General features: G+C 35.8%; 1 protein-coding gene across 2 annotated transcripts in view; it reads left to right on the top strand.

Annotated features, from left to right (window-relative positions):
- Window positions 1–10,719, top strand: part of LOC127999822 (probable global transcription activator SNF2L2) — a 39,080-nt gene extending 28,361 nt beyond the window's left edge. For both annotated transcript variants that reach the window (XM_052592213.1, XM_052592215.1), the window contains 6 exons: window positions 1,909–2,126; window positions 5,755–5,860; window positions 6,211–6,312; window positions 7,012–7,150; window positions 8,582–8,718; window positions 9,470–10,719. In XM_052592213.1, coding sequence (XP_052448173.1) covers window positions 1,909–2,126; window positions 5,755–5,860; window positions 6,211–6,312; window positions 7,012–7,150; window positions 8,582–8,718; window positions 9,470–9,505 — 738 coding nt within the window. In that variant the 3' untranslated portion in view covers window positions 9,506–10,719. The remainder of the gene's footprint in view (window positions 1–1,908; window positions 2,127–5,754; window positions 5,861–6,210; window positions 6,313–7,011; window positions 7,151–8,581; window positions 8,719–9,469) is intronic.
- The last annotated feature ends 15,725 nt before the right edge of the window (window positions 10,720–26,444 follow it).

The raw sequence follows: 26,444 nt of genomic DNA, 5'->3' as shown, positions 1-26,444 counted from the left end.
GTCAATCAGATAAATACGTTTAGCTGAATAAAAGTATGAATTAAAACAAAATTATAATATAAAATAAAAACGTATAGACCACAACATTTTGAATGGTATGATACAATGGGTTAAATGTGAAGTAAACTTAAATGAGACCTTTTTTTTTTGTGCATTTAGTTAGGTTTCTGCGATGTCTGCCAGCTCAGAAAAGCTGAAAGAAAACATGCAGCCAGTTTGCCATGAGCTGTCTGAGTCTGAAACAGTCATCCAGCGAGCTGTGTCAATCTGCTGTATGTTGCTATGTAGATAGCTAGCTAAGCTATTTGAATAAGACTTCCTCTGAGCTATGGATATTTTCACGTGTCTTGTGTTGACAAACCCCACGGAAGAGACTGTCGCGGTTGTCGACAAGATGAAAAGGCTGTTGTATCACATTACAAATCAAGAATATTTACTAAAGTATGTTACAGACATTTCGTGAACACCCCAAAGCATCATACCAACTTGTGGAAAATGACCATCACATGTCCCCTTAAATCTAACTGACTTGAAAGTGGATGAAGGCATATGCTTGTTAAAACGGGACATTAACTTTCTGAATTTTCTTGCAATGACAAATACAAACTCAAGATTAGTTTAGTTATTGATTTAATTTGGTGTTCTTTCAAAACATGCTCTTTTGGGTAGGATATAGGCCTGGGCCCTCTTTCATAACATCTTGGTAGAGAATTAAAATCATAACTGCACCACTGAAACTCTCACATTAATGTGTTTTCATATATGAGTTTTGATTTCAAAAGCTGAAAGTCTGTTTGCTCATTGTTCATTTCTGGCTCTGTGCATTCGTATTATGCTCAAGTGAGGGCTCTGGCTCAGCTGCATAACAGGTGTGTTGATTGACTTTGCACTGAGGATCAAGCCTGCCGCTTTACGATAACCAACTTTTTTTAACCAACTTTTGAGCTTTTTCAGAAGAGAAAATCGTAAAAATCTTAGCCAAACATAAAGACAGGTATATGTGTTTTGCTCTGGAAGTTGTTGGATTCACTGCATAGTTCTTAGTTTCGATGAAGTCTCACTCATTTGGTAGTGAAATTACAAGTTTTTGTGCCTATTTTGAGGTTTTAAAATCCCACTGTGCAGACGAACCCAGCAGGATCACTTGTTTAGTTCTGCTTTACAATGGGGCAGGTGTTAGACCAAACCCGATAGCACAAATGCAATGAACCATACAGTACAGTGCATTCACTGAAGGCAAATGACTCATTCTGTGTAAATATTCATGCCAAATGTGTGTTCAGAGGAAACTGAAAGATGAGAGAATCCCTCTATATCCATCTGTGTAACAAAAGGAAGAGCAGGATGGAGAGGAGATGCCAGACAGATGGATTTAATTAAGATCAGTTACGTACAAATACTGATCTCAATCATATGAAAGTCCAAATGGCTCTATAATTTGGGCCCATAGTCAGTTTCTCTGTAGTCAGTAGTTTCTTTTACTTCTAGATGTAGTTTATGCTAATGAACATGGCTTTGATGGCTGGCTTCGGGGAGTTAGTCAAAATCAAATATTAACTGTTATACATAGTAGCATAATCAGTGAAATTTGCATTGGTGGAATCACACCAATGGAATTTTTCTATTTGGCATGTATTTGATTCAGCACTTGATTTAGAAGATTTAGATGAAAAGACTTCAGTCCCAAATGGCGTACATGCCTGGCCAAATTTTCTTTGGCAGATGAAATGTAGATTGTATCACCACGTAGATCTGAGTGCAAATTGCCAGTACACAGTGAATATAGTCTACCAATTAACAATTGTATCTTTGTACCTTTACCTTTCATGCCATAATTTCCCTTGAAAATGTATCTTCACATTATAACTACCCATCATGACCCTTACTGTTGAACTTGACCTCTGGCAGGCTATAGAGGATGGCAACCTGGAGGAAATCGAAGAGGAAATACGGCTGAAGAGGCGCAAGCGTAGGAGACACGTGGACAAAGACCTGAGGCGTGAGGAAGGAGACAAGGCCAAGAAAAGAAGAGGACGTCCTCCGGCAGAGAAGCTTTCCCCAAACCCACCCAAACTGACGAAACAGATGAATGCCATCGTTGATACTGTCATCAATTACAGAGATGCGTAAGTGCTGTTAAACTTCCACAAATAGCTCATAGTGGCAGTCCATTCCTCGTCTACTGTATTGTTGCAGGTGGCACATCTAATGGAAGCGGTTTAAAAAAATGCTGCATGGTGTTTTACAGTTAAATTGGCCCTTTCAGTTCTTTTATTCACTGAACATAACCGTTAACCATTGAAAATTAAGGTACTCCAGTTTGGAAGAATGTCCATACAGTAACTGATTGTCATTTCAGATTAACAATAGATTAATTGTGAACATTACAAATGCAAAATGCGCATACAAAATATAAAATAGGATATCAACTAAGCTATTTTTAAATGACAAATTTAGATAAATATACTTGAGAAAGTTGTGGTGTTTTTATGGTATGGTATTTATGGTATTTTAAGTTAACTTTTTTTTGTATGTACCATAAGTCTCTTATGCTCACAAAGGCTGCATTTAATAAATCAAAATACAGTAAAAACAGTATTTTGGCATATCAAATATGTATTATTTACAGTCTATTATATTAGAAATAATATAATTCAAAACAAATTCAAGACATTGTAAAAGAGCATAATAGGACCCCTTTAAAATTTTTGTGGAAACCGTGATACTTTTTTTGCAGGGTTTTTTTAAGAAATAAAAAGTTCAAGAACAGCATTTATTTGAAATCTAAATCTTTTGTAGTGCAATTATTTTATAGCTTTTTATAGAACAAATTTTATATTTAATTTCAGTATTTAAAAAATATGCATGTGAAAATTTATTATTGCAGTAATAATGATAATACATGCCCCTTTTTATATGATTTTTAAGGGTGTGGGAATGGGGATAGAGTAAGGATAACCTTCAAATTACAACATAGTGTTTTATTTTAGCATACAGTACATAGTATTAGTTTACAATTACATTAGTCTCAGTATGTCATGTTCTCCCAGTTAGCATAGACATAATACATCTGACCCTGTCAGTGAAGCTGATGTATGGTCATTGGTCATTGTTGGACTTGATCACACTTTCACAGTATTTCCAACAATAAACATTGTTTACAGTGAAATGCCCTATGCCTGAGTACGTGGGTCCAGGTTTTTACAAGCCAAGGGTGTGTGAATAATTTCTGGTATGCCTGGGTGCGCACCTGTGTCAGGGATGTGACATGTTGGGCAATTTACTGTTGCAGCTCCATCTAGTTCTCCCTCACTGCTCAGATGATTAACTGAACACATTTGCAATTTGAAAATGATTCATTGGCAATTAATAAGCTTAATTCAATTAAATGTTTTTGTTGATTAATCAGTGTTCTTATCTGTAGTTGGCGGAACATCACTCTCATAATGCATTGATTTTGGGTAATGATATGTTGTCTGTCATGCCCATCTGAGAATTTTACAATGGTTTGATTTTGGAGGATTTGGAATTGTATGAGCTTCTCTTGTCAGGAAAAAAAACTCATTGCTTGACGTGTCACCCAATTACGCTCCAATGCCTCAAATTTAAGTTAATTCATCAGATTGACATGCTGGGTGACTCTCTTGGTGGTCCTCATGACAACGTCCTGGTTAACAGCACATATCAGTTGTGGAATAATAATTTTGCTGTCTGAACATGGCAGTAATTTTACATGATAGACAAATCTCTCTAATCTAGCCCATATTTAAAACCAAGACATCTAGAAATGTCAGTTAGGTAGTGTTTAAACATCTCAGAAACAGACAGCCTCTGCTATTATTTCAAATTTATGACAATGTGGAAATTGATGAATCACATAATGTGAAAACTGAGCACTGCTGCATTTCTCTTTAAGTGACAAGAAACCCAGTCTCAGAGAGTACCACACTCTCATGACTAATCACAAATAAGAGAGGATAAAATGTTTTCAGCTGGAATTTTAGTTGAAATTTAGTTGAAGTTGAAGTGAATTTATTAAGTGAAGTAATTTCTGTCACTAGCGCAGCAATGAATGTTTTCAAACAGGTTTTCTGAACGGAGAGTTCAGGCCAATGGTCAGCAGATAGTACCCCTCAAACTTTAAAATAGTTAAAGGAATATTTCACCCAAAAGGAAAAATTATCTTGAAATGTACTCAACATCAGGCCATCCAAAATGTAGATGAGTTTGTTTCTTAATTGGAACAGATTTGGAGAAATTTTGCATCACACCACTTGCTCATCTATAGATCCTCTGCAGTGAATGAGTGCCATTAGAATAGTCCAAACAGTTAATAAACTCCAGTGAATCCATCAATGAACATCTTGTAAAGTGAAAAGCTGTGTGTTAGCAATTAACAAATCCATTAAGATCTTTTTAACTTCAAATCATTAGAGCTGGGTTGAAAAATAGAAAAGATATAGTTAAAATATCGATTCTTTCATTTTCATAAACCAGTGTTGATCTACTCCGTTTTCAAGCTGATAGTAAAATGTATTGAAGCATTATTTGAAGCCTATTATTTATATTTTATGTATGTTTGAATAAATCTGTCACGAGAAGAAGCTATGGCATTCATGGTTTAAATGTTTCTATTTCAAAAATAAACTGGAATAGAAACATATCATTAGAAACAAATATGTCAATATGGTTTTGATGTGAGAGGACAACAGAGCATTGAGCGTTTTTATAATGAGAGAGTCATATTTTGGTCAGGAGTGAGAGTTTTAAGTTAAAATGCTTAATGATGGATATGTTTCTTGCAAACACACACCTTTTTAAGCTGTTACCTGTTGGACAGGAGTTGTAACTGGATTATTGCAATGCTTTTAGGAGCTGTTTGGACTCTCATGCTGACGGCACCCATTCACTGCACAGGATCCATTGTAATGCTCAATTTCTTAAAATCCTTTCTTCAAATCGACATCTTAAGTAAATTTTCATTTTAATACATATTATCTGTGTTGGATTTTAATATTGGTGCATCCCACCCTACATATGTCTTGCTTGTAGTTCTCCTTGTGTATTAAGCCAAGATAGGAGAAGAAATATCATATTAAAAAACTATGCACCTTATTTTTAAATAGTCTTATAAGTAGATTGTTTTCCAATTAATTTAGCTAGTTTTGTTGTTGTTGCTTTATGTCGTCATAATAATGTCATAACAGGCTGAGACGGCAGTTTTGAAATGTTCTACTAAGCTAAATGCTATGAGTTCGCGCTTAGTTGAAATCTGTTTAACATTGTGCTGCAGTCAGTGTGAACCCTGAGGCTTACACTAAATGTGCATCTGCAGCAAAAACTATAAATTGAGTTGAGTATGAAGGTCGACACACTATAATTGCACCAATTTGAGCCTTGATTTAATCACTGGATGTGTAATGAATCATCTGCGCTGTGTCATGAATACTTAGAGCATCTGTTACAGACAGATATGGGCCAGATGTCAGGATCCTGTGAGGTAAAAAAAAAGTACTTCGTCACCAGTATGTCTGAAGAAATATTGCTTCTCCAGGCCTTTATACCAATTCCTGTTGCCGTGGATTTAGACTTGTGTTGTCTCCGGTTGGCTTGGGGCGAGCTTGAGGGTCAATGGTCAGTAAAGCACCAATCTGAAGATAATGTAAAGCAGCTGGGCATTATTCCACCAGAGTTTATCTCTGTGTGCAGTCAGAGGAAGTCAGGATAACCCTCAATCTCTGCTTGTGATCACAGATCAGGCCGTCAGCTCAGCGAGGTCTTTGTGCAGCTGCCCTCCAGGAAAGAGCTCCCTGAATACTATGAACTGATAAGGAAGCCAGTGGACTTCAAAAAGATCAAGGTAAGCGAGTTACTGTACATCTTTTATTTTAATGTAACCCGTAAGCCTGCACACGTCTGAACATCACACATTATATGTTCTGCTGTGACATCAGCGTACGAACAGAACTGGCACACTGGGTGATAATGGGATTACCCTGCATTACAGAGTTGTTTTTTTGATGCAAGATAAGATAAACTGATGTTTTTGTCCTTATAAAGGGTCGCTGTACTTGCCTTATGTGTTCATTTGATAATGTTTGTTTCTCTCATTATCTGAAGCATCTCTTAACTGGCATTTTCCTGAGTTGTTAAAGTTGACCCCTACAGGGGAAGGATGTTTCGGTGTTAGAAATGTTCTTGTTCTTGCAGGAGCGTGTGCGCAGCCACAAGTACAGGAGTGTGAGCGATCTGGAGAAAGACGTCATGCTTCTTTGTCACAACGCTCAGACTTATAATCTAGAGGGCTCTCAGGTGAGTGAATAAATGGATTGAACACTTTCCATTACTGTCTTATGTATGAATTGAATAGTAGCACTACACCATGATTTTGCAGTGATTATATGTTCATGATTATATTATATGATCCCTGTCATATGAGCAGACAGTAGGCATGCCATTACTGTACAAAGACTTGAATAGACACTGATCACTTTGAACATCATGCACTATAATATTTGGATTTGTCTGAAGTGTATTACTGCCCATGCACACATGTAATTAAATTAAAGCTGTATAAGAAATGCACATTATATTTATATCTTTACATAATTTGCATGCCGATCTCTTCGTGCAGTACTTTCATGGTGGCTTTTGGATTGTGTATTTTTTAGAGGATTACTGGATTACTGACCAGATTTTGTCTGTGTGTTTGAAATCAATATTTCAGGTTTTCTGAAATGAGCACAATCTGTTGATGGAGTCCAGACCTCTGCAAAAATATAATACCATTTTTATCCTGTCGCTTTAAAAAGTTCTTGGCAACACTTTTTATTTGAAAGCAGTGCTGCTCATAGGTTATGTGTTCATTAATATTTTCACTTCACCTTTCCAGCTTTTAAAAAAATGTTCAGATATGTATTGACATGCAGATTACTGGCGTTGAAGATTTATGAATTTGTTCCTGTTTTATTTGTTTATTATTACTTTTGATTCACCCTTTGGTTTTTGTAGATCTATGAGGACTCCATTGTTCTTCAGTCAGTATTCAAGAGTGCAAGACAAAAGCTTGCTAGTGAGGAAAGCGATGATGACAGCAATGATGATGATGATGATGATGATGAAGATGACGACGAGGAATCGGAGGAAGAATGTACGATTTTTCTTATTAACAAAGGATACTGATTACTGATAACTAAGGCTCAACATATCTCTTAAATTGCTTGAGAAGCGCAGTTTTCTTTGTTTTGTTTGGGAGGCACAAAACATTAATAATTCAAATCCAAATCCAAAAGCCTAAACCATTTTTTTTATAGTCATAAAGCCGCCTTTTCATTATCTCTGAAGTCAATAATTTCCATTGAAAGGGCTGCAGAGTTCCGATCAGAACTGATTTGAGCATTGAAATATTTAACCTTTTGCAACTAGAACAAAAGCGTCCACCAGACCAAATGTGATGCATTTTAATTGAAAACACTGAGGTGAGAATTATTAATGTTTTTGCTTTAAAACATTCATCTTTAAACATTCTTTTTTGTAAAATAAGTGGTTATGAATATATATGTTTGTTCTTTTTTTATTTTTTGGCGGTCATTTGTTTTGTGCAGATATAATTCTACATTAATTTTTCTTTCATTTTAACTTGAGTAAGTGAGTGTAATAGTTGCTTAATGGCCAGTTTGAAGTTCCATGCAAGTAGGGGATAAAATGCGACAATTTTATGCAAATGTCAGAGATAGTAGAAAGGTGGCTGAAGGCATCACTAGGGGTGCTCCGATCACGATCGGCCGATCATTAATGCGCATCTCGTCAGTAAAGCCGGTTTTCTAATCAGCGGTTAATTCCATCAGGTGCGTGATTTCACATAGAGCAGCTGTTACTACACAGAGCCGTTGTTAACTGAGAAGATGGGCCAATAAACGCTGAAAATTAACGTGATTTGCGCATCTTCTCTATTAACAACGGCTCTGTGTAGTAACAGCTGCTCTATGTGAAATCACGCACCTGATGGAATTAACCGCTGATTAGAAAACCGGCTTTACTGACGAGATGCGCATTAATGATCGGCCGATCGTGATCGGAGCACCTCTAGGCATCACATACGGTAGATGAACATGATTTTCTACTTGCTAGTCAATCGCAGGTGGTATTGGTGGGAGGGACATTCTCAATCGACAGCATATGATTGGACAAAAATCAGTGCAGGATTAAAATAGAAGATTACATTTTAGACATGTATATCTAGTAAAAGTGAATTCTGTAATTTTTTGATCGAGTACACTGGCATGTTGTTGACCTTAAGTCCACAAAACACTAAGCATTCAATGAGGCCTTTAATGTTTAGTATCCAGTGTACATTTGATCAAGCAAACAGGTTAACAGCAAAGTATTTAGAGAACAAGAAGGAAGTGGGTGCTATTTGAAAGGATGGCCTTTTATAAGATGTGAGTGGAATTTGAAACAATATGGGTTGTCATAGTGTTATTCTGTTATAATGACTATTTCTATAAGCTAATTTGTATTTAGATCTCTTTTTCAGTGTAGAGTTGTTAATTTTATGAAATTTTTCTTTTTCTTTCTTAAGCTAAGTCAGTGAAGGTGAAAATAAGGCTGAGTAAACGGGAAGAGAGAAGTCAGGACAAAGGCAAGAAGAGACCAAGTCGTGGAAAGGCCAAGCCCGTGGTCAGTGATGATGACAGCGAGGAAGATCAGGAGGAGAACGTAAGTCCACCATTCCTCTCATCACTTAGGCCTGTCATTGATACAGTCTGTTCAGCAGGTTGACATTTACCTTCATTAGATTATAGGAATCAAAACCTCAGGTGCATACATTGACATTTTGACTGAACATGCTTGAGGAGCATGTTATCACCATAAAACACACACACTCACACACACACACACACACAAAAACAGGCTTTGCTTGAGTGCTTATGGGATGGCTAACTGCGAAGAGGTGCTGCCACTCAATGTAGCCCACAGACAGCCTCTAAAAACTGAACAGAGAGAGTTATTGATTCTTCTAAGAGCTGTTTGAGATGTTATGCAGCTCCCAGAGGGAATCATTTAACAGAAAAAGGATAAACTGTGCTCTTAAACTGTTTTAATTCCACTCTCTTTATCCCATCTGCTGCAGTTCAAGAGGAAAATGTAAGTCTCTGTTTCTCTCACTTTCGCATACACTTTCTTTCCATTGTGTAATTGCTTCATGACTGAATATCAATCCTCATATAAAGTCAGTGTGAATATGTCAGAGCTGTGTAAGCAAGGTCCATGAGTCAGTGTTAGATTGTCCCATTAACCAAATATAAGGAGGTGCATTCAGTAACCAGCTCAGTGCAGGAATAATGAGCCTCTGCAGACCATCAGTCAGTCCGGTGTGGTGTGTGCATGACGGAGGTCACTGAAGCTCTGCCGCGGGGCGCCCTGTGCTCTGCACGTGTGTGTAATATGGTTGTGTGTTTGTTTTCAGGAGCAGTCAGAGGGGAGCCACAGCGACGATGAGTGAGGAGGAGATGAGCTGATCATCAGCATTTTCTTCTTTTATTCTCTTCCCTCACCCAGCTCAATTATTCTGTGCTTTACTTAAGGCTTTCTAAAAGAATTATAGTTATTTTTCTCTCTCTTTCTTTTTGTTTTATTTTATTGTATGTTTAAACACTTTGTCCTGTGCATTTCTCCTCTCTTTTTTGTTTGTTTGTGAGGATGTGAAACATCCTCACATTTTGCACCTTTAATAGCTTACAGTTATTCTGAAATTTCCCTTTGCGCAGTGGGGTATCTTAGAGATGATTTCTGTATGCTTGTAAATAATTTACATTTATGCAAGTGTTTAAACAATATAAATTTGATTTGCATCAAAGAACATCATTTATAAGCTATTAAGACCTTTAAAAAAAAATTACACCTTGATTAAACCATTTGTTTCAAATTTACAAAGCATATCAAAACGTTTTCAGGTGTTACTTAAAGTGTCATCACATGAGCATTTTGTATCATCTAGATTAGGTCATATGTTCTAGTGACTTCTGTATTGTATTGCATGCAGCACAAAAGCCAGCAGAGATTACAAATGAATTTGAGATCGGAGAGCCGATCAGTCCTGTACCATTTCAGTGGTATTTGAAATAAGAATTTGACAAGCTTTCTATCATATCCATAGATGTGGCAGTTTCTCTTTTTGCCTCTTTGGTGTCTTTCATTCACTGGTTTTATACTCCGTAGTCTGATTGCTGCTTGTTCAAAGGACAAATGCAGATTCGGTTGCAGTGTAATTTGCTTTACTTTCTTTAAAAGTAGAAAATATATATATATATATATATATATATATATATATATATATATATATATATTTACAGTGGAGTGTCTCAGTATTTGAATTTTTCAAAGCTCATGCCAATAAAACAACCAGTATTTTCCAGCGTATTATGTCAGACTATAAACCAGCTCAGATTGGCTACCTTTTTTCATCTATTGATATTTTTCTATTTGCATTTCAAAAACAACAACAGTGTTATTAAAGAATTGGATGGTTTTTAAAAAAACGATTCTTTGCTCTTATACTGTATTGGTAGAAATATGTATTATTCTTTTTTTAATTGATTGTTATTGCTTTAAAATGTACTCTGTTCATAATCTTGTCATAATATTTACTCTCCTTGCATACTCTCTTTGTGGTTGTAGCTCATTGCCAAAAGTAAACATCAACAATGATGAACCATTGCTTGTTGTTCTGTTTCTTTTTATATTGTAATGGTATACTGATTGTCTTTATGAAATTATTGTGACTTGACTGATATACTGTATTTCCATGTTTGAAATGCTCCTCTACTAACAGACATGCAAATTAAATCCTTGTGTACCAGTCATGTTGTGGTACAGTAGGGACATCTGCAAAATTCCTGTATGATGTTTTAAGAGTATGGCTTCATACTCTGCTTTATTAAAATAGAAGCTTAATTTCCATAGGAGTCATTAGAGATGATTAATTTTCCACTTTGCAGGTGCTGTTTATGTAAATCCACTAAACTTACAGTAATTGCTGGGACAGTCCACAAGGGGAAATTACTGAGATTTAGTACCTTGCTCAAGGGCACAATAATAATGAGACCGGACTCTTCAAATACTCATACATGCAAGCAAACCTGTAACATTTAGGTCAGGCAATTTAAACAGCCATCAAGGAGGTGCTTGGCCGTCAGAGAAAAGAAAAAAAAAATCATAATTTATTCACTTTCAAGTAGTTCCAAAACTGAATGACCTTCTTTCATCTGTGGAACATAAAAGACAACAATTTCTAAAAGAGCTACCCTTTTAATGTCATCCTAAGATATTCATTAAATATATTTAACAATTTTAGACATTTACTTTACAGTTCAGAATGTGTCATCTATATTTCACACTTCATATTTTACTTGTACAGTAAAAATACCACTCAAAAGTTTGAGCTCAGTAATAATTTTTTAAGCATTACAGTTATCAAAAGAGAGTAAAGACATTTATAATGTTACAAACGATTTCTATTTCTCATAAATGCTGTTCTTTTAAAGTTTCATGCATTATAGAAGCATTAAAAAAGTATTTAGATTTCCACAAAAAAAAAAAAACTTTTCAACAATAAGAAGGAAAAACATTAACAGACTTATCAAACATTTTTAATGATAGTGTATATAACTGCCTTTGCTTTATAGGAATGGGGCAGGGCCGGTGTCCAGGTAGAGTGCATTCCACTTAAAAGAACTCTCCACTTTTTTTTAAAATAGGTTTATTTTCCATCTCCCCTAGAGTTAAATAGTTAAATAGCTTAGCTTAGCATAGATCTGAATCTGATTAGACCGTTAGCATCTTGCTAAAAAATGAAGAGTTTCAATGTTTTTTCCTATTTTAAACTTGACTCTTCTGTAGTTACATTGTGTACAAGACCGACGGAAAATAAAAAGTTGCGTTTTTCTAGGCCGATATGGCGAGGTACTATATTCTCATTCTGGCGTAATAATCAAGGAACTTTGCTGCCTTACCCAGCTAGGTAACTTTCAATAAGCCTATTTTCAGGCACTGTGTAATATCATTGCACTTGCTGCACCAATAGTACGGCAAAAAAGTTATTGATTATTATGCTGGATTATTAAGGTTCACTATTTTTATGCCCTTCACTTGCTAACTTCCCTCCATCTCGTTTACTAGGATTTACGTCATTGATTATGTTGCATGAGTACCCACTTCTGGTGGAACCCTTAGAATGGGCTGAATTGGAACATCCTAAGCTCTTGATCACTTAGAATCCACTACGGAGTTGTTTATTGTTTACATTTTTTCCCTTTACAAATTTGTTTGGTTCAGTATTCCATATGTATAAAGGTATGCTTGGGCTGTTATGTAATTTAAAAAAAAAAGTTTTCTTTATTTTCATGACTATGAAAATTGTAGATTCACACTGAAGGCATCAAAACTATGAATTAACACATGTGGAATTATATATGGAATTATATACATAACAAAAAAGTGTGAAACAACTGAAAATATGTCATATTGTAGGTTCTTCAAAGTAGCCACCTTTTGCTTTGATTACTGCTTTGCACACTCTTGGCATTCTCTTGATGAGCTTCAAGAGGTAGTCACCTGAAATGATCTCCCAACAGTCTTGAAGGAGTTCCCCGAGAGATGCTTAGCACTTGTTGGCCCTTTTGCTTTCTGTCTGCGGTCCAGCTCACTCCTAAACCATCTCGATTGGGTTCAGGTCCGGTGACTGTGGAGGTATGTATGTATGTATGTATGTATATGTACATATATATATGTATACATACATACATACATAATATAATAATAATAATTACAATAATAATTACAACAACATCTTCAGCCAAAAAAAAAAAAAAAAAAAATGACCTTAGATAAAAAATAAAAAATAAAATAAAAAAAATCGTTTTGATCAAATAAATCCAGACTTGATGAGCATAACAGACTAATATGCAAAAATTTGTATTAAATTTTGTATAAATAAAAGGGTTCAGTAAATAAAAGTTTGATGAAATACTTGGCTGTTAGGATGCTATCACTCCAATTTTTCAGTTCATTTATATGTAATTTAGTGTTCCTGTAGCTCAATTGGTAGAGCATTGTGTTATCAAGTGCAAGGTCGGGGGTTTCGATTCCGCGGGAACACATGATAGGTAAAGATTGCTTAGCCTGAAAGATAGCCTGAATGCACTGTAAGTTGCTTTGGATAAAAGCATTAATGCATTAATTTAATTTCAATTTAATTTAATTTTAATTTAATGTAATTGAGGATGTTGCACTTACTTCACAAACACACATCTAGTCAATTGTACATACTTCAGTTCACTCACACCAGAAATAACACACTCCACCTTTAAAGCATGCCCCATCTTAAGTGTGTTACCTCATATGAGAGGCAGAGGTCCTTTGTAGCTTTACCACTGTTTTTTTTTTTTTTCTGAGAGATCAAAAACACATTTTCTTTCAGCACCCCAACCATTTAAATGGAGTTCTGCTAAGCTGATTCTGTCCGAGAGTACACAGTCCATTTCTGCTCTGTTTGTCTTGCACTTTGAAGTGGCAAGCTGTTTAGATAGCAGTAAGCCTCAGAAGAAAGAGATAAATTGGACAGTAATCCTTTTCTCTGTACTAGAGATGTCAGCTGGAAATAGTCAGGTGCCAATGCAATCCCTGCTATTCCTCTGTAGCCTTTGTGAGCTCTTTTCCTATCATCCAAGTGCCCGATGTGGTGATAACCGAGGCCGTTTTTCAAACAATCTTGCGCAGAACTGCGTAAGAATTAGTCATATATGACTGAATAAAAGGACCAGGTGCTCCCTGTTATTAGAAGTTCTGCTGCTAATCACACTTTATATCACATTTAAGACCTCAAGCCTATGAATGCCCAAAATGCGTCACTTAAAAGGGCCCCGAGAGAATGCATTGATCCCTCTGGCATTCCAGAGTTCGTGATTGGTTAACTGCATGACTGAGAAAGCCTCCCCATCCCCTCCTGCTGAAATGAATGAAATTATTGTATATATATCAGCTTCACCATAATCTGACCGCTGGACTAGCATTTATGGAACTTAACTGAAGCATTGCCACCTCTGGTGAGCATGATCAAAACTGTAGTTAGTGAAATTTCCATCATACATCCATGAAATGCCGCACTTGTACTGAATGAACTTTATCGACTTTTTAACCAGAGGCAGAGTAAAGCAAAGCCAAGATTAAAAGGTGATCTATAGAGGAATCTGTAGTGTAATTTATTCCATGATTAGGTTTTATCTGGCTCTGGTGTCTCTAATTTGTTTAAATACTGATCTCTCAGATAGTTATAGCTCTGCTCAATAGCATCTCAAATAGAGAGAGTTAAAAGAAAAAAAGAAAAGAGTAAAGAAATCTCAAAATCATTCATGCAGGAACATTCACACATTTGAATGACATGAAACCACACTAGGGGACCTGACAAAATCTACTGCCTCTTTTACTCTCCCATGTGTCTGAAGCCAGGTGATTTATTCAGATGCCTCTGTACCAAAATAGAGGATGAAGATACTGGATAAACCATCACAGGCTGCCATACAAAGAAACGCTTGAAGTGTCTTATTTGGAGCGCTTGTGAGAACCGCATATCAGTGGTCCTGCTCTGGAAAATAGCATGTTTCATCTCATGTGATTGTTAGGATGCAAGAGCTCTTAATTGTAATTTTTTTTCTTTTTTTAGGTCTACAAGGGTGTGTTCACATTTGTAGTTAAGTTCTCTTGGTTCTTTTGGTCCAATCCAAAAAAGAACATTTCACATTTAGGGTGTGCTTACACTTGGCAGGTTTGGTTCAATTACAACAAACCTGGTTCATCTGAATAAATGTGAAAGCTGTCATCTGAACCTGAAACTCTTGTGCAGTTTGACTTAAATATAAAATATATCACTGTTTCCCTGTTAACAGCAGCTTTCATAGAGCAAAAAAAACAAAACAATTAAGGTAAGGAATGACCTGCTAGCACTTCTAGAATCTCAGGATATATAAATGGCAAGACTAATATATCTACATATATGCATTTAGCAGACAATTTATAATTGATTCATATGGATGTTAAGTAGTCTGATGTCAAGCTGCACCTTTTTTAGGCACGAATGCTCTAGTCCATATTAAAAGCAAACAACATGCTATAATATATGTTCACGGTGTGCTGTAGTGTTTTCCAATAAATAAATAAATAAAAAGATCCTAACCTTTATCTCCATACCAAAATCTCAGTTGGCCAGACAGTAATGAATATTTTCTGACTTTTTAAAATAGTAGTGTAGTGTAGAGTTTTTAAAAGTTTAGCTGTGCTATAAATGAGCGGTGGTTATAAACAGCTGCTGAGATTGTATTCACACTCTAAACAGTGTAGAGACTTGGACCCAGAAACAGTATTTGATACAACACAACTTAACAATCAGATACATTTGAACCTGTGGACTACCTATGACAGAGATCCTCAAATCTGGCCCACAAGATCCACTTTACTGCAGAGCTTAGCTGTAACCCTAATCAAACACACCTGAACATGCCCATCAGTGTCTTCAGGATCACTACATATTCACAGCTAGGTGAGTTTGATCAGGGTTGAAGCTAAACTCTGGCCCTCCAGGACAAGATGTGAGGAACCTTGACTTATAAACATGTTCCACTAACATTTGACAAACAGAAAGTGTCCAAATACTGTTTCATTTTGAACACTTTCTTTTAAACCTATACCAAAGCTACCATGTTTTTCTTTAAAATTGAAAGTTTAATGTTTTGTTGTTTAATGCAGTACCAGTAGGACATTTACAAGCGTGCCTTAGGTGTACAGTATATATAGTAACTTCATTTAAGCTGAAATCAGTGTGGGTTTCTTTTTGGGGCAGCTGTGCTGACATGGCTGATTGCAGACAGTCCTGGAAGTTCACGTTGGGTAATGTTGAAGTATGGCATGTGGAGGGGTGCCACAGCAGGAGTCGGCCCACTGCTTGATGTGCTGCAGAGGGATTTAGCTCTGAAAGAGGGGGCGGATTAAAAGCAACAGCCCCAGCAGGTGGTTTTATTGTATGGAGGCTGAGTGAATATGTTATGTTAGCTCCATCTCATTCTCTCTATCTGTCTGATGTTCGTTTGTTTTGTTCTAGTTCACTTTTTCTTTTTTCACCTCCTCTCCCTTCCTTTTAATTTTTTTATTTTTTTTATCTGAAAAGACTTTCCTGAACACACAGAGTAGTTTACAACCGAAGAATAGAAATTTTAATTCATTCTTATTTACACACACTCCTAATCCATCCATCCATTTGTCAAACCACCTCAGATCATACAACACGGATAACAAAAATGATTATATATTTTATAATATTTCCTAAGTGCTTCTTTCATACACTGGCAAGACTATATATAAAATTATTTTACATTTTGCTGGTAAACACATTCCTAACTAGTTAGGTATGACTACCCATTTCACGTGTATGGAATACAGGATTCACTAGCAAAATTCAATGATTGAAACTGCAAAAGGAAGTTCTCACAACAACAGGTTTATTGACAAACGGGCAGAAGGATGAGAAGCAGCAGTCTAAGGGTGAGTCATTTGAGGAAATAAAGGTATGCAGGTCTCTTAGCTCTGGGTAATTGAAGACTGTCCCTTGCAGGTGGTCCAACGGTGCATTGGAGGAACTTGAGCGCTGGAGTGAAGGAGCATCTAGGGGCAAGTAAACATAGAAAAGTATTTATGCAATGCAAACTGTAGACCAGACAATGTGGCAGTGCACTGGGGCTGAGGACTGTGCCAACACAATTTTTTTTTTTTTTTTTGATGCTAAGGTAATATAATACAAAGTATAGTGTTATAAATGTTATAAACGTTTTAAAAAAAATACAGAAACCTTTGGCTGATTTATGATGCTGACCATTGAAATGTGAAAAGGGTCCATAAGCTGAGCTTCCTTGGGCATTTTGCAGACAATGGGTGTAAATGGATAGCAGCAATAGTCACTGACAGTCACATTTTAGAGGGCAAAATCCAGTTATTTCAATAGTAATCAGGTGCTCGGAAATGTTGCATGAGGATAAAAAGTTTCTCCACAAAGATTTTGCAATGTGTTTAATTTTGTCCAGCCTATTTGCTGTGTTGACCAGAAGACTTCTGTGTGAGCTGTGCTTCATTTATTGCTACACTATTGACATAGGTCATGTTTTGCCTGCATAATTATGGCTGCAATTTTGCTGTATTATTGTGTGTTTTTAAAATTGTCTTATTAATGACAGTTCTGTTCTGTGCACACTACACTACAAGAAAACATGATCATCAGTGTGTGAACAAAATGTATTTCAGGATGAGAATCAAATTCAGTGTACATGGCTATATAATGACTGCATGTAGTTACTTGAGGATGACAGGAGCTAGTGATGTAATTTTCCTTCTGTGTGCTTCTTCCTTCCTAACCACCAGAAATGTATTGTCTCATTATTGTAAACAGAGTGCACTTTCTAGGAACTGTCTTTTCTGTCAATCAGATTCAAAAATCCCTTGTGTATTAGAGATTCAGATAGCTCACTGTTGTGGTGATGGCGGGGCCCTTAAAACACGCAGACTGCACATCTGCAGACATAAAATATACCAGTAATGTGGCATTGAATTTTGCTGAACAGAATTACAGAAATATCCAGGAAGGGGATTGCATTTCCAAACCATCTCAGGCTGAAAGATTTCCATCTGTGGTAACTGGTGTGCTTTTACTCTTCAAGAAATAAGATAAATGGGCAGACTCTTTCAGATAGCCAGGGTGTTCAGGCATTTGGTGGATATTTCACTGGGAAAAACAAATCACTAGATGAAAACAAATTGGTGGGTGGGATTTTTCAAATTGAAATTTATCTTCGCATCTGTTGGCCATATTGGCACTCAAGTAATCATGCACAGTGAAGCAAATTTAATATGAATGACTAATTTTTTCTTAGCTTGAACAGCCTTTATGTTGTGTTGATCAGCAGTTGATGATAAAACTCAAGTGATCGTTAGCCTCAATGCACTGGAGCACAATCTGAATTGTGCTCCTTTTCAAGGACCATTGTCACAATTATTTGGCTCACTTAGCTGTGACCTCTGAGGGAACATAAATATCTGCCTAATGACATCTCCGACGACATCGGTTAGAATAGAGTGTTGTTCAGGCTGTTTACATTTGACTTTTGACTTAATTCAGCATTGTTTTACTGTGCAAACAACTGAAACAAATGAAAGCATATAATCAAGGCCATTTGTGATTAACCTCTGAGGCTGGCGAGATGCCCTGTTTCACTACAATGCTCATGACGACAAATGTTGTTCCGAGGGAGTCTTGTTGTATGAGAAAAATTCAATGTGTGTTTCAGAGATATCAGACCAATAACAGTGTCTGGGGAAATGTGGGTTGAACAATAATGAACCTCTCTGTTCATCAGAAGTGTTTCCTCTACAACTGAGAATATATATATATATATTTCTTATATATATATTTTATTTCCTAGGAATAAAATAGTGTTAATATATATATCTAGGAGGGATATTTAATGTGTGAGGTGTAGGAGGAATCTTCAAGTGCTGATATCAGCAGTTGAAGAGACAGAATAATCCTTGTTTATGGCTGGTAGCTATATTTGTAAAATAGTAATTATACTTTATCCAGCTTAAGAAGCTATGAGTCACAGATACTCTTACGAAAAATAGGTTTATTCAAGTTTACTATTAGTACAATTCTTTTAAACTAAAAATACGAACGTATACATTCAGTCTACTTTTTATGTACTCCTCTGAAATGTACTTTAGGTACTTCTCAGAAATATACTTAATAAAATTAACTTGAAGTATACTTCGTTTTCGTAAGGATAGTTTGTCTCCAGAACAAACAGTTCCTTATTGAACAATGTTGCCGATTTGTTAAAGGTGAGTGATTTCCCAGCAGGCTTTGCAGCAGGAATTATTATGTGGTTATTGATATATGTTTACGGTCTGCTGTTCGCTGGCTGTAATTATACTATTGATTTTGATATAGATTTTTATTGTCACTTAGTTATTTGAAGTGTGGTGTTGTGCTCCTCTTTTTTTACTTTAATCACATATGGGAATTGTCATTGCAATCTGTTGAGGTGCTTGTAATTCTATAAAAAAAATTGTTACACATGGTCTTTGCCAGTTGTTTCCTTTTCTCAAAGGCATGGCTAACAAAGCTTACATTTTATAATTGTGACCCTACACCACAAAGTCAGTCAAAAATTTTTTTTTAATTGAGATTTATGCATCTTCTGAAAGCTTTTTGCTAAAAGCTTTCTATTGATATTTGGTTTGTTAAGATAGGATGATTTTTGGCCGAGTTACAACTATTTGAAAATATGGCATCTAAGGGCGCAAAGAAATCTAAATATTGAGAAAACTGCATTTAAAGTTGTCCAAATTGAGTCTCTAGCAACACGTTTCAAATGATAATAAATTTTTTTATAGGTTTATGGTAGGAACTTAAAAAAATATCTTAATGGATCATGATCTTTACTTAATATCCTAATGATTTTTGGCATAAAAGAAAAATCAATCATTTTGACCCATACAATGTATTGTTACATGACCCTGGACCAGTCTTAAGTCACTGGGGTATATTTGTTAACAATAGCCATCAATACATTTTATGGGTCAAAATGATTGATTTTTCTTTTATGCCAAAAATCATTAGGATATTAAGTAAAGATCATGATCCATTAAAATATTTTTTTAAGTTCCTATCATAAACATATAAAAAATGTATTATCATTTGTAACGTGTTGCTGGAGACTCAATTTGGACTACTTTAAACGCTTATTTTAGTCAAAATTATCTATGACTATTTTTTTTCTAGTTTTAGTCAAGGAAAACTGATGACATTTAGTCTTATTAAATTGTATTTTAGTCTCTTTTTAATAACGCAGTTCTATTTAACCCAGTCAATATTGTATAAGTACCTAGTAGTATGGACGAAAACCACAATTTTCTTTTAGCCAAACCCATTTTAAACAAGGTTAAAAATCTTATTAAAGTATTGTTATAAGAATACATCAATTTAAGACATGGAAGATGCTCTGATTTGAATTTACAATATTTATTTTACCAACAAAACATGGTGTTAGAAGTACACACATTTGTCCCTTTCTCTGTGTCAGACTTAACTTTGTTGTATTTCTTAATAATAATGCCGCGAGTGGGGCTTGAGGAAGTGATGTCCAGTGCGACCTGGTGCAGCCCCTGAAGTGAGACACAGGAAACAGAAATACTGCAAAATAATAATAATAACGTGAGTAAACAAAATGAAATAACGTTATAACTTTCCGTTTCGTCTTATTTTGGTAAACAAAAATGAAGAGATATTTTAGCATAGTCATTTTCATTTTGTAAACCACATTTAGTCTTGTTTTTATTCGTCAACAATATGGCATTATACATTTACTTTTAGTCATCGTCACATGACCTGCATTTACGTTGCGTCTCGTTTTCGTCACGTGATAAAGGTTAGTTAAAGATGATGTTTACCCATAATTTTTGTTGACGAAAGCAACACTAGTCAAGTGAAACCTAGTTCTCATCACAAATGAGGAATACAATCCAAACACTGAAATGTCATTATTGACCAGTCGAATGCCAGCCGCCCATCACTACATTTACTACAGTGGGTAGGCACAGATGTACCCCTGAGCAAACAGAGAAGACTAACCCATGGCCTAAGGGGCCATTCACTCAGAACACATTTAGACACATTTTCCTTTCCAATGCACTTACTTTTCCATTGTTTTTCTACGTAAACAGGCAAGACGTGGTATATGACCATTGCACTTGTGTTTCACATCTTTGGCAGCATCTCACACGTGAGTGCAGAGGTTTTTAAGATATCGTGATTCGTGTCAAGTTATGCCAAGCTCACACTACAGGATTTTAAGCCCGATTTATGTCCAATTCGCAAGTCTATGAGCTCGCCGAACATGTTGGGCTGTGACTGGGGGCAAACCAGCAAGTGATCAGCACTCAGCAATCTTTATGTGTGAATTACTCAATGATGCTCGCTGACACCTCGCCAATGCCAGACATTTATATCTAGCATGCTAAATATCTGGACCAGTCAGACTCAACATCCTGTGGTGTCAGGTGCCGTGACAAGCTACAGCCAATGACAAAGCAATGCAATGGTTGAGGTCACCAGAAGAAAAACAGCAGCAGCAACAGTGCTTGAAGAAAAGTGTGGACACAAGAAATAGAGCAAACTTTTTCAGAACAGATCATCACGCAAACAGCAGGCAGTGCTCATTTCTTCCTAACATCCATTTTCACATAGGCAACTCCTGTTTTACACATCATTTGTGTAATTTCTTGTGTGTGTTTTTGTGACAAAACATGGTTTGGGACTGGATTGAGTTGTTGGTTGTTTTCAGCCATAATTGATGAGTTCAGAGTTGTTTTCAGCTCGTGGAGTGTGTGACCTCCTGTTGCGTTTTATTTATGTAGTTTGAACACTATAGTGACTTCCAAGACAGACAGCAAGTCATGAGGCTAGCAGCTAGGATAAAAATGCTTTGGTGGACACACTTTGGACTTTTTCCCGATCATGTTGATGTACGTGTTTGTTTTTTTTTCAACAAGAACATTTGAAACAGTGCAAACACGATAACCATATCCCAGCCCAAGTGTATATGCACATTCTTTATACATCTTTTGGCATTTGCTCTGCATTAAATGTTTTTTTTTGTATAATATAATATATTTTGTATATTTGCATAAACTTGTTGTGAATATAACCTGATAACTTGCTTATTTAATCCTCTTCATCCCATGATAAGAATAAGGCCGCAACTCATTCTCTCCATCTGAGTCTGTCTCCCCATGAGAGCCCAGTTCATTCCAGCTCCGTCGCCCCTGTCCTTCACCATGTTGTTCTTGGCCTTGCTTGTTTGCGCTTTCCAGGTGGTGTCCAATGCAAAGCCACTTAAAGTTTCTTTTCTAAGTACATATCCGAGCCATCTTAATCAGCGTATCTTGATCTCCCAAGATATGGTCTTTGATATTGTCTTTTTGTACAGGTTGACATTAGAAATTGTATTGGGCCAGTAGATGTTGCAGATCTTTCTAAGGCAACTGTTATAGAAGGCATCTACCTTGCTCATGTCTTCTTTTACTTTTCTCCAACAATCAGAGCCATACAGAAGCACTTATTTAACATCTATATTTTTTATAAAGCTTAGCTGTTTAGACTTCAAGATTCTGCTTAAAGCTCCTCTTGCTTTATTTATTCGGGCCTTGATGTCTTTTTGGGCTTCCTTATCAGTGCTAATGATGTCATACACATCCTTGATTGACTCCCTCAGTGGGAGCATTGATACGCACGACCAGCTTCTTTTGCTAGTTTATGTGTAAGCTGGTCTGTTTAGCATCTGTTTTTACCTGAACGTGAGTGTGTGTGGCTGATATTATTGCCAGGTCATCTGTGAAGTTGAGGTCTTCCAAATGAAAGAGGGGAGTCCATTGAATGCCACAAATTTTTGCACCACATGGAATGACCTATATGAAAATAAAAATGTACATGTTAATTATTAATTGCTGTAGTTGTCATTGTGTAATAGACTATAATTTATTGAGAGAACTTAAATAAGGAAATTTAAAATTTTCTAGACAGTGTAGTGATACTCATTATTTGAACAGTGTATTATGTTATTTTCCAAATATATTTTGAATAATTTAGCAACATGCGATCGAGAATTGTTGCACATGTATTTAAGACGAAAAGCAATTGGAGGTTACAAAATCAATGTGAAACACGGTGTAATAGATTTTTTAGTCAGTTATTGACAAGAATTTTGTGTTTTGAGGTCCTCTGACAACACTAACCTGAAATCAATATGTTTCTATTTTTCGATTTTTGCAACTGTAAACAAAAGACATGAAGCAATTTGATATTGTGAAAAGGTTCAGCAAGTATGGATTTTCTGTCATGTTTTATGTGACTACTTTGTGTCAGTGAATTTGAGGTGGCAGCGCATCCTCAGTATGCCAAATTTAGAGGATTGCAGTTATATCCCTTACATTTTTATTTCCTTTTTTCCTCTACTTTGACTAATGACTTGAGTTAGAAGTGTGTTTGAGAGCAAGGCTTGTGCTTTTATAAAATTCTTATGGTTTTATGGTCATTGATCAAAACATCTTTCCATCAGTAGCCAGGCTGTTATTAAATGTCTGGCAGCAGAGAGTGTTTAGAATCAAAATAATTAAAATGAATCTGCAGGGCTCACATTTTGTCTTCATCTGTCAGTAGACTTGTTGCTTGTCCTGAATTGATTTGAAATGTTTTGATTTTTAAAGACAATACATCACTAAGTATTAGACGGCTTACAAATCATAACAACACAAACATAACCTTTTGCTCAAACAAAATGGACACACAAAAGAACAAAACATTAGGCATGTATACAAACAGAACCTTGGGTTGATGTAGTTGCTAATATATTTATCATTATAGATATCTTTAAATTTATTTTTCTTTTTTTAACAATGAAACACATCATAATTACAAAATGGATGAGTTTTTGACATGTGAAGCAGCACATAACTGAATTTAGCTGACCTGAAATCCACTTACCCATATTCCACATCTCACCCCAGTGAAAGATCTGTTGTATTGCATAACCTGAGTGGGCACCTCATACTCTTCACTACATCTATAAAAAAAAATGCCCTCCCATTCACAACAAATGGCAGATCTGTGGCAAAGTCTGCCACAGAAATTTCTCTGTCTGCTTGTCAACCCTTCAACAAAGCTGACCCTCTTAGCCATAATGCAGCAAACCTGCAGTGAAAAGTTTAAATATTGGACTTTCCTGTGGGGCTCAGGCTCTGTGACAGCATGTTCATGCCAACATCAACAGGGTGGGATGGTGTTGGAGAGCATGTCTGTCTCGTCTGCGGCAAGTGACTGAAGTGCCATGTGTTTAAGTGGGAAAGTAGAGTAAACCACCCCAACTTTTGTTTCAAAAGGCAGAATGGACACTTTCCTATTTTCATGCAACTCACCTCAAATCTTCTAATTTAACATTTGTAAGAGTATGTTATATGTTATAACACTTTATAATATCTTTCATTAATAAATAATTTACAAACATTATACATTATAATGCTTAACAGAGCATTAGTTCATATATATTCAGATAGCTAGAAATGTGAAATAATGTGCTCGTTAATGTTTACTAATAAACTTTGAAATAAAATTCATCATTCGTACATGTCAACCATCCTAAATCTGTCTTTTATCGGTGTACTTTTACCACAAACTAGTGCACAACATTCTTGGTTTACTCTGTTAGTGTGCAGTTTGAACTATTTTTCCTGTACTGTATGTATTCCTGACTTTAATGAAACATGTAACCTAAATCAGAATCACAACACCATCCCAAATCTTTAAAATGTTGGAGTTTAAAACGTGATTTACAGTAGATGGAATCAAACTGAACATTTTTCCATTTATCAGTTACTTTTATCCAAATAAACTTACAGTGCATTCAGTGTATACATTTTTTTTAATCAGTATGCCAACCTTTTGCACTTTTAACACAATCCTCTACCAATGAGCCACAGGAACATATTAACAATTAACCAAATTTTATATTGTTCTTATTGTCAGTTCCACTCATATTAGCATGAGATTATGATTCTATGAGTTTTCTTTGCCAAAACATCACATGATAGACTAAATCAGAGGTCTTCTGCAGGGGGTCTGCAGCACTGCTGTGGGAGCAATTATGCTCACATAATGTTTGTGAAAAAAGATTTCAAATTGATTAACCAAACTAACTAATCAATTATTATTTCTTTCCATGGAAAAATTTAATGTACAAGTGCATGACATCAATAGTGATTATCTGAATGGCTTTGCATTGTAAGAATCATAAAAAAGTATGTTAACACGTATGTATGTGTCTGTGTGTGTGCATATGTGTATATACAGGATTATTTTCACACACACACATGTATTAACATAGTTTTTATGATGCTATACAAACACACAGATACACATAGATCTAAATAAAAAAGTGAAATCTGCGAAATTTTGTAACCCTCTTTGTAAACAATCAATTCCCTTGTTTGGCTATGGAATATTTGTTTTCTGCAATAATCTGTAATTTTTAGTTCTCAAGACTGCATAGAAAACTGTGTAGCTTACTGAACACAAAGCATGCATATAAACAGGCCTAAACGTAGGCCACTCTTGAGCTGGAATGTTCCTTCTGTCATACCTGTCTTCCTTGGAATATGGGCAGCCTTCCTAAATGGCGTAAAAAAAGTTCAAATGATATTGTCAAAATAAACACACACACACACACACACACACACACACACACACACACACACACACACACACACACACACACACACACAGACACACACACAAATAATGAATAACATGAAACATGAATAACTCAATTTTGACAAAACATGTCAGATTGAACCTTTAATTCCAGGGTGACGAAACTGACATTTGCACATATTATATATATATATATATATATATATATATATATATAATACAGACATAAGTATAAAAAATATATATAATACAGACATAAGTATAAAAATTCACTATTTCCTAGGGTTATAAAATATAAAAATTCACTATTTCCTAGGGTTATAAAAATGAAATTATGTTTTATGGTTACAATCTTTTTTGATTTTCATTTTTTATATATATCTTGTACAATGGTACAGATTATAAACGGATAAATGGTGCCTTAAAATGGTCTTGCCCTCGGAATAGGACTAGTAAGGGTTAAAATGTCAAAATGTATTGTCCTTCCCTTTGAGAAAAGCTTTGACAGGGCAGTTTTTTTTATTGCTGTATCTTTTCTTTAACTCAAAGATGTGCATAGACAAATCCATTCATACCATTTAGCTCTCAGGAGGTCAAAGCACCAATTAGATGCACTTTGTGACTTTGGCATGCCATCAGCTGCCATTGTGCTCTTAACATTTTGTTTGAAAACAAAGATAGGATGGCAGCAAGTGGACAGTGTGACATTCAAATACCTGCTTCATAGCCATCAGAATGCTTTTTGTGATGTCAGGAAGGTCAGTCCGTTGCAAATTGCTGTTAGGTGTGGTCTGAAGGCCTGGTCACTGAGTCACAGTTTTTTTTTTTTTAAAGAAAGCATTTGACTTGTTTCTGGAAATTGTCTTTCCTGACTCAATTCCTCATTTCGCATTAACCACAAAATGCATGACTAATTGCTTACAGTTTTTGGTAACGTTTCACATTTGTGTACTGTGTTTTAAAACGATCTTGAGAAATGCTTGATTGAAAGGCAAAACATTAGGAAAGGTGACAGGCATCAAACCTACGGAGTGCCCTACATGAACATTATGGTTCTTAATGTCAGCACAGTCGCTAGTAGTTT

This window comes from Carassius gibelio, chromosome A5 (assembly GCF_023724105.1).
Source record: "Carassius gibelio isolate Cgi1373 ecotype wild population from Czech Republic chromosome A5, carGib1.2-hapl.c, whole genome shotgun sequence".
NCBI classification, from domain to species: Eukaryota; Metazoa; Chordata; class Actinopteri; order Cypriniformes; family Cyprinidae; genus Carassius; species Carassius gibelio.
The sequence above is the reverse complement of the archived record's forward strand: the minus strand, read 5'-3'. Positions and strand labels throughout refer to the sequence as shown.